This window comes from Mchenga conophoros, linkage group LG7 (assembly GCF_057382185.1).
Source record: "Mchenga conophoros isolate Kocher_MC1m ecotype Shallow Benthic linkage group LG7, M_conophoros_male_GT1.1, whole genome shotgun sequence".
Taxonomy (NCBI): Eukaryota; Metazoa; Chordata; class Actinopteri; order Cichliformes; family Cichlidae; genus Mchenga; species Mchenga conophoros.
The window spans coordinates 20,773,659-20,782,772 of NC_140532.1; the positions used below are offsets into that span (position 1 = coordinate 20,773,659).

Below are 9,114 nucleotides of genomic sequence, written 5' to 3' on the forward strand. Positions count from 1 at the left end.
AAACAGCTGTCTAAATGACTCGGGTAAAGTTAGTAGCATGCTTGCTTGTTTTTTTTCTGCTTCCACTTGTCTTTGCACTACACTGAAAAAAGAAAATAGTTGAACCAACTTAATTGAATTATTTCAATTGGTAACACCAAATTTAATTAAGTTCTTTGAAATTAAGTTAATACATTAAATTAACACAACTGATTTAAGTTACATGTACTTAATAAATTAATTGCTGTCAAATAAACATTTTGCATTAATCCAACTTAAAATTAAGACATTTCAACTTAAAGTTTTCAGTTTTTCCAACCCAATAATTTGCATAACCCAAAAGTAAAATATTGCTCTTTGCTAACCTAATAATGTGGTTTAGTGTAAATTACTTTTTGTAGTGACTCTAAAATGAAATTTTAGTTTGTATAATAAAGCTTAAATCAAAATTTTAAGTTGCCTGAAAATATTTTTCAAAAATTCAAAATCCAATGTTTTTTTTTTTAAATGCTTTATTGTATAAATGTAATAAAGTATTACCTTTATGGCAACCAACACAGCTTTTGGTCAAATACATTACACATTTGTCCTTTTTGAAACACATATGCACAAAATGCAAGTAATGCTTAGTAGGACCACAAAGTTGTCAACAAAGTGTAAAGTGCAACACAGTATTACACAAATATCAATCTTAACACATACAGTGTCAACTATGAAAAAGTGCCCCAAGAGTATACAGAAACTTCTCTTCAGCTATAGCCAATAAATAAATATCTGAACAGTGTAGCTGACCAATGGGGATGAAAAAATATAAACACTCCTCTAGAGTTTTAGAATGTCACAACAGTCTGTTGTATAACTGAGCACATCAAACCTGAAATGCAACCTTTCCCTTGAAACGAAGGCAAATATGTCTGAAAAAAAATTAAAAAATAAATAAAAATACCATAAAAGCACATTAAATTGGGGTTTGAGGTCTCTTGGAGCATAAAAAAGGCCCAACATCCAAAAGAGACTACATATTTTACATGCTATATGTCCAAACACAGTTGTTCCTTCGCATTATGGCACAGGGCCATTTGTTGGTCATTGTTCTGTGCCATTACTGGGAGCTTTGAAGTTTGATATACAGATTTTGGACTTTGGGGGACATCTTGTGCTGATCAAGCTGCATGAAGATTTTTTGGAGCACTTCAAAAGTGAAGCGAAAGGGTTTTGGATAAGCTAGGTTGAGTGCATAGATCAAACCTAGAAGCAGGGCACAAGCTGAGGCAACTGAAGTTAGTTCATGCAACACTTCCACACCCTCAATGACAATGCCAATGTCTTCAGGTGGCTCCTGCAGTCCCTCCCCCTCCTTCCGAATCACATACACTGCCATGGTGACCTCCTCCAGGTCCCTCTGAACATCATCTGCTCCACAGTCCTACAGAGGGGTACAAGACACAAACACAAATCATCATTAGCCTCACTTCTTACTGTGATTAAGTGTTTGGGTGATGTACCAATATGTGTTATGTGCTGGGCTATTTCTTGGCTGGGTGTCATCACACACCAGAAACAGCAGAGAGAGGTGTATCAATCTGACTCTAATCAAATTGTAAGCAAGAAAGATAAGATTTCCCAACATGTCAAACTATTCCTTTGAACTTAAATAATCAAGTAAGCCCGTCTTACTTAAAACAAAGTCAATCCGATATGTAATGTGTTGTTGCTGGGAATTACATAATGTCCAATATGGTCATGATAATAAATACATGTCAGCAATCCAACTAGGGTTCACGTGTTATGTTTGTTCTAACAGTTAACTTTTTTGTGTCCCTTTGACAAGATGTGCTGACAAACTGTTGAAACTTACAAGGTATTCCTTGATCAGGCCATCTGCATCTTCTCCAAGGAAGATGGTGAGGGCTTTCAGCACACATTCCCTCCGATGATTAATGTCCACAGTCTAGAACAACAAATGTTGAGTAATTTTAAACTCTAAATTTCATAAGACAGACATCCTTACTCTTATTGCTTAACTTACATGTACTTTATTTAAAAACAGTAATTCACAAGCCCAGAGATTCATTACAGAAAGAAAAGGGGATGAGTTCAGTGGAGTCGCTAAAAACATTCATGCATATGAAAGCCATGATTAGCATTGGCCTGCCCATATTGTCTTTATGAAAGATTCAGTTAAATATATATATATATTTTTTTGGATTCAGATATATTTTGACAGCCCTCTTAGTTACGAAGCATCTTGTTTGATGGTACAGATTTACCTGGTCCAATGTGTCCAAGATGTTCGCAATCTTTTGGCGTGTTGCTCCTCCTTTGGCACGTATGACTTTGATCAGCTGACTTGAGTGCATGTCTAACTGGGCCATGAACTTCCACTCAAGAGGAACAGCCATGAGCCTCTGGAACTCTGTATTTATCTAAAAACAAAACACAAATGACAGTAGATATTGTATTATGGAACAAAATGCTGAAACTGATTGTATGCCAAAATGTCTATATCCCAAAAAGTATAACATATATGGGAATTCAAAATGTAAATTCTTTCATTAAGTTCAGTGTTATAAAATCTCAACCAAATCAAGTTATGACCGATTCATGAAAGTTAACTGCAATAAATCCCGAAGCATGCAGACTTCGATCACTTCAGTTCCATTCTTACCTCTTTCTGTGTGAAGAGTGCAGGCCATCTGTCCTTCAGTTCCTGAATGCTTGGTTCTTGGTTTACCACCTCATGTCGTCTGTAGGCAAACGTGTTAGCCATTTTGTCTGCGATGACCCTTTCATTGTCCCTTATCCCAATCTCTGTCAGAAGTTCTAGTCTCACTTTTTCCATGCTGTCCAGAGTCTCACCAGTAGGAAAGGATGGATAAAAGTTAGCTTCAGAACGTTTTGGCTTCTTCACTTTTTTAGCAGGGAAAGCATCTGTAGTAGCTTTAGATTTCAGTGAGTTTACACACAGCTCTGGACACCCCTGTAATTTGAGCTGGGTCCTGTAGTTTGCCATTTTGTACTTCAGTCGTTGTTTCCAACCGTAGCAGCCATTGAATGATCCAGGTTCTTTCAAACATGGGTGCTTTTTGATAAGGGCCTCTGCAGCTGCGCAGAAATGTGCATCCTCTGGATAGGCCTTGTAACGGTAAATTTCTTCTGCAACTCTTTTCAGGATATCAGACAGCATTCGGGCGCTTAAAGTCAACATTTTTTGGCTCACACGGTACTCAGTATTCCCCCTCTCTAGCTGTAGCTCTGTGTCATATGAAAATTGGGGAATTGCAAAGTCTTCTGGCCACTGTTGTATTCGAGATGACATAGATTCAGGGGATGAGAGGATAATTGTGTCATTTGATGCCACCGAAATACCGTCATCAGACTCAAATGAAAGAGACAGAGATGAAGTGGACTGATCGGCACTGATCAAAGGTGGATTTGTTTGCTGGTGGATCACTTTGATTGTCCCCAAATTCCGAAGTTCGGTGGTAGAATTCAGATTAAAGAAGTCGTTGCCAAAGTCTTGGTCCATGTATTGCAGTCTGAAGTTACCTTTTAACCCAAAGGTAGTCTTTATCGTGCTGAGAAGGTCTTCAAGTGACTCTGGGATGCCATTTGGAAGAGTCAGCTTTTCAATGTTGTTCTCTCCTAAAATCACCTTCAGTCTTGCAGGTGTTGAACCAGCCATGGTGGTCTGAGAACAAAGCACAAGCACAGTTAGTGAGGATCAACATGTAAACCACTGACATTTCCAATTAGGAGAATTTAATGTCAAACTAGAGGAAAAGAGAGAAGGCAAAGAGAGGAGGAAAGGGGAGGAGAAAATGAAGAGGAGAGGTGGAGATCAGCTGAGGCAGCGAGGAGAGAAGGCAAACCGAAGAGGAGAAGGGAGGAGAAGAGAGATGGCGAGAATATGGGAGACATTGAAGAGAAGAGAGAAGGAGAGGAGGTGAGGAGAATATAGGAGACAATAAGGAGAGGAAAGAAGAAAAAGAGAAGAGAAGCAGAAGGGGGGAGAGCATAGGATTAGCATTCACTGACTGGAATCCAGCGACCTGCATTAAAAAAAATGACATAACTGATGAATTGCCAATGACATCATCACACCACTTTGGCTTGCAGTATAAAATAAATATGTTCTGAGAACACATTAGTATTGTATGGGTCTGGGTTTTGTTTTCCCACTTAAGAAAATACTTTATCATATTTTGAGGCCTCACCATTTAAACATGGACATATCTTTTCAAGGTGACAAGACGCATCCCTCTAATATTGTAGTCTGCCAGTGGGTAGGTATCATGCAGTTCTTGTGGCTCAACAAGTTCCACTTCTTTGCTTGGTGATGTTTTGAGATCATAAGCTCTGTAGTGTTCCATATACCATCCGCTAAGCTTTTTCAGAATGAAGATTAGTTTGTCCTGCAGTATCACCATTTGGATGATTTCACCAAACTCTGGCAGTCCTCCCAGTGAGCCGTGGATCAAGATCATCCCACACTTGTAGATTATTCCATTATATGCTACACTTTTAGCCAAGCACACATTGTCCATATCTGGAGACTTCTGTCTCAGTGCATTTGAGATGTCCTTGTTAAGAACATCAATGTGAACAGTGGAAACATCTGTTACTTCCAGTGGGGGTTTGGCAAAGCTAATTGCATGCAAATGATATGCAATCTGATACTGATGTCTCTGTGAAAGGGAAAGAAGTACATTTTTGAAGCATCTGATGTTCCTTGCAACTCTTTTAAAAAAACTATGCTTTGCTTCGAATCGCATAGTCCATAGTGCAACCAGTGGCCCAAACTTACGGATCAAGTATGGATAATGTTCCAAGTAGTGGTGCTTTGGTTTAAGATTAACATCTGGGAAAACCTCTTGAAACTTGATTCTGTGCTCGGAGATCTTAAAACCAAGATATGCAATGGAGTCCTCAGTATGAACAGGACTGACAACAAGATCAACAATGTCCTTCAAGTCTGTTAAGATGTGCCAAGCAGGCTCCTCACAGGGTACACTCTGCCCAACGAACAAAGGCAAAAATCTGATAAGACTCCAGTTCTCGTGTGCATTCCCTCCTACACTTTTTTTGGATGCAAAACTGAGAGCCACAGGATGAGGTCGATTTGTTTTGTCAGCCCACTTAAAGTTGAAAGATGATATTGCTTCATTCAATGTACATAATGTGAAATACTTTTTTTTGATTAACAAATTGAGGCAAAGCGCAAGTTCAAAAGGAACAATTCCCTCAAAAAGATCATGTACAACATCAGGTGGAAACCCAGTGGTAACATCAAAATGTGAGAGGTGCTTTGACAAAATACACTTTGATTTCACACCATAATAACTGGGCCATTTGTTTTCCTCGATAATTCGTAAATGATCTGCATGAATGTCTTTTGTTCTTAAAGTAAAGACTTCACTTCTGACTTCAATAGTCTGGAACTCTGATGTTTCTGCAGTGCAAAATCTACATACGTATGTCCCTGAGAAATTTTCAAAGAATCCAGCAATACTGTGTGCACCAAGGTTGTCGGCAACAACACACTGAACAGTGCCTTTTACTGTTCTGCCCAACTTTGACAGAAATATCCCACTCTGTTCCAAAATTACAAGATCATTAATTACAGGTTTTAACACTTTCTCATACCCATAGCACTTCAGATCATTACTTTTGATTAAAGCAGCCAAATAGATTGAGGTTAAAGCAGAATTACAGCCTGGTGGCAAATTACCCAAAACTCAGTACAATCCACAAATTTTATGCTTCCTCTGTGATGTACCAAGGGGATTACATATTTCGAATTCATCAATGTATAATATCAATGAAATGCTTTCCTGCTTGGACAACAGTCCATTTTCATGGAAGAAGTCACCATCGAAGATAGTTTTGTAGTGCACATAAGTTTTTTGAGGCTGATTATCTACAGTATTCAAATTAACAGCCTGATCCAAGATTGTCTGGCAGTCAAGAATATGCTGCAAAGACTTTAAAATTGAAATATATTGGAATGACTTGTTATTTTTTCGGTCAAGTATATATTCCACTGGTTCCACTACTTTAAAGTGGCTCTTATAGTATGCTTTTCGTCTCCAAGGACTGGAAAGTGGACCTTTATCTCCAATTGCTTTTTTTACAGGGTTTGTCTCACAGAGTACACTGGCTAGCTTTTCAACAACTGACTGGTCAAATTGGCATCCGTTGTCTTGTAATACTTGGCTAATAGTCTTTTGGGTAATCGCCACAGAAACAGAACCAATCAAATAGTTTAACTCCTGCAAAAGCTCATCTACAGCTGCATTAGACACAAGAAAGATGTGTTCCAACTTAAGGAGCACTGAAGCAATTTTAAGCTCAATATCCTTCTCTAAGTTTTCAGAATACCCATTGTCAAAAGCAGAATTTAAATTTACATCACTCTCTATAATTTCCACATCTGAAATATCACTGGCAACACTGGCAAAAGATTCATCAACAGAACTTATTCCAGGCTTAAATGTGTTCACTGTACCAGAGTGTTTTCTGTATTTATGACTTTTGAAGTTCTCATAGACATTGGTTTTATATTCACAGTTTTGGAACACACATGTTACAGTCTCCTTATTTTTAAGATGCTGATAGATATGTTGAAAATATTCTCTTTCTGTGGAGAGTTGATTATGGCCACAAATATGGCAAGTGAATGTGGACGCAGCTTTGGAGACTGCTTGTTGGGCAGGGTGATTTCTTGATAGATGGCTCAGTAGGGCGTTCCAAGTCTTGAACCTACATGCACAATTTAAATAAGTGCATGGATATGAGTGGCCTCGTCCGTAATGCCTATGAATCAGTTTGTAGTGTTTGAGCAATTCAGATCTTTTTGTTAATGTTGTCCCACAGTCCTTGCATCTCCACATGAAGCATAGCACTGGAGGAACAAAGAGACACGCTTTACTGGGTGTATATAAATAATTTGAGAAAACACAGAGGGAGAGTTGGGCAATATTACAATATATCAATATGGTGATATGAGACTAGATCTCATCTCAGCTTTTTGCCACATTGCCCAACACAAAGCGAATCATTTAAACACAAAATGTATTCATCAAATGTAGCCAGCCCTCTCTAATTAGATTTTAAAGGGATAAGTTCAAAACAAAAGTTTAAAAACAAAACCCAAATGCCCATAGGTACATTTTTTTTTTTGCAATTGTTTTATATATAAAGCCGATTCCTGTTCAGTGTAAAACTGAATTAAGTTTAAATGAGACATTACTATTTTGAACTTGCATACCTTTGTTGTTGATAAACTGAAAGTACGCAAGTTCACAGGTAAAACGAGCTGCCTGGCACGCCTCCACACAGGAATGCCCCTCTTGAAGTAATCACAGAGCTGAGAAGAAGTTAGGTCAGAAGGTGGCGATGGGGCATCACATTGGACACCAAGCCAAAGGTTGTGGCACTGTCCAGGGTTCCAACCAGAGGTGATGTAATCTTTCTGCCATCAGCAGACACCCCTCTGGAGAGGTTGACAGGAAGGAAAGGAAGCGCTACCCAAAGTCCTAAAGATTAAAGATATGTTCGAGTTAGTCTGTCGATCTTTCATCATGTTTACAGTGTTCATCTGCATCTATGTACTTATATATGTATTCAGACACAGACCAGAAGTGTGCTAGGTCTACAAGAAATCTGATGGCTGTATTTTCTGTGTTCAATAGCGTAATACTTTCTTCTATGATTTCTAATTTTGATTTTCTGCCGCACACCATCTCTCTCTCACACGGCTGATCCGTGCGTGTACGAGCGCTGCACGCAACCTTTCTCCTCGCCTTCTTAACGTTATGTACATTGAAAGCAATGCAAGCGGCAGTAAATGCATGCTTCCTGGAGCCACCACAGCTAAACTTTACCTCCTACATCACCCGTGGCCGTGACCGCGTGAACTATTCGCGCCGACAGGCATACTGCGAACAACCACTCGTGTATAAATGCGCGCGCCCGAAGTAACGTAGTCTGAAGAGAACCGCGGCCCAGCTTGCCGCTATAATGTGCTAATGCTAATGAATAACTAACAGTAAGCCAACACCGACACACTGCATGAATACACAACTTTAAGCTAGCGTTACGATATTAAAACAAGAGAGTACCGCCGGAAAACTACTAACTTAACCTACATGTCCAAGCACAAACTACCAACAGGTCTGACATTTCGCTAATGTTAGCAGGGCTGAATGATAGCGGTTTGGTCAGGTCAGTTTACTAAACACTTAACAAACTTAACAATACAGTTGGAATATTTTTATATCTAATATATTAAAATATGTGTTCTACATTTGACTTACCTTCAAGGACTATGGAAAAAGTAATATCTTCGTTACCTTATTGACCAAATTGTTCACGAGGTCCTGCCTGCAGCCAAGTGCCTCTCAAATTGTTGTTCTCAACCGCAAGTAGAAAATTCTGGAGAAGGCGGAGACGTCATGACATCAGATGCACTGCGTCAGGAGAAACCTAATTGATGCAGGTTGACTCTAATGAGAATAGCAGGTTACATGTGTACTGAGGGAACAACACGTAATAACAAGTTGATATACTCCACAAATTTAGACTGGCTCCACTAAAGCAGAAATCTTAATGAAACTGACTCTGAACTTTACATAACTTCAACTACTGCTGAAATACACTTTTTAGAGTGTAGGATGATGTCGGCGTAAATGTGCAGTCATATTCGTTGTGTTCCCACTAGTGCTTTCAAAGCACTAGTGGGAACACAACGAATATGACCTTAACGCCACAACACGGCAAATCTCCGTTAACGAGCTAAAGCCGATCGCCCCGTGCATGGGGCTAGACGGCCAACACGTTAACGAGCTAACTGCGCTAACACACTAGTTCCCACCCATGTAATTGAGCATTGCGTGGCACATCCAACATACTGTTTTACTTTAGTCCATGACTCGCTTACCTTCAGGGTCATACGTCACATGAAAACCAAAATAATTCCAAACGCCAGATCTGAATGAGAGTGGGGGAGGTCCATGTTGTAAGGAGAGCTTAACTTCTGTCTCGCTAGCTTGCCCTGCGCTCTTCCTTCTGACGATGCTGTCTGTGTTGAGCGCTCAGTGAATCTGCGTTCGACTACTCCGCCTAGGCTGCACT

At 39.5% G+C, this 9,114-nt stretch overlaps 1 protein-coding gene across 5 annotated transcripts; it reads right to left on the reverse strand.

Annotated features, from left to right (window-relative positions):
- Positions 1-494: 494 nt before the first annotated feature.
- LOC146570054 (uncharacterized) lies at positions 495-8,594 on the reverse strand. Of its 5 annotated transcripts, none has more exons than XM_085282834.1 (6): positions 8,334-8,594; positions 7,250-7,517; positions 2,648-3,670; positions 2,250-2,405; positions 1,838-1,930; positions 495-1,405 (listed from the first exon to the last, which is right to left on the reverse strand). In XM_085282834.1, the coding sequence occupies exons 3-6, from the start codon at positions 3,662-3,664 to the stop codon at positions 1,082-1,084; spliced, it is 1,590 nt and encodes a 529-aa protein (XP_085138960.1). In that variant the 5' UTR covers positions 3,665-3,670; positions 7,250-7,517; positions 8,334-8,594; the 3' UTR covers positions 495-1,081. The 5 variants fall into 5 exon arrangements, with proteins under 5 accessions (XP_085138960.1, XP_085138959.1, XP_085138958.1 ...); XM_085282833.1 differs by having other exon boundaries at positions 8,298-8,594; XM_085282832.1 differs by lacking the exons at positions 7,250-7,517; positions 8,334-8,594 and adding exons at positions 4,197-4,667; positions 4,787-5,683.
- Between the last annotated feature and the right edge of the window lie 520 nt (positions 8,595-9,114).

What these genes read in the sequence shown, in the direction of transcription:
- LOC146570054 (XM_085282832.1), bottom strand. An exon ending in CACTCTTCACACAGAAAGAG is followed by an intron (nt 2,406 to 2,647) that starts GTAAGAATGGAA and finishes TTTTGTTTTTAG; the next exon opens with ATAAATACAGAGTTCCAGAG. An exon ending in TCTTGGACACATTGGACCAG is followed by an intron (nt 1,931 to 2,249) that starts GTAAATCTGTAC and finishes TTGTTGTTCTAG; the next exon opens with ACTGTGGACATTAATCATCG.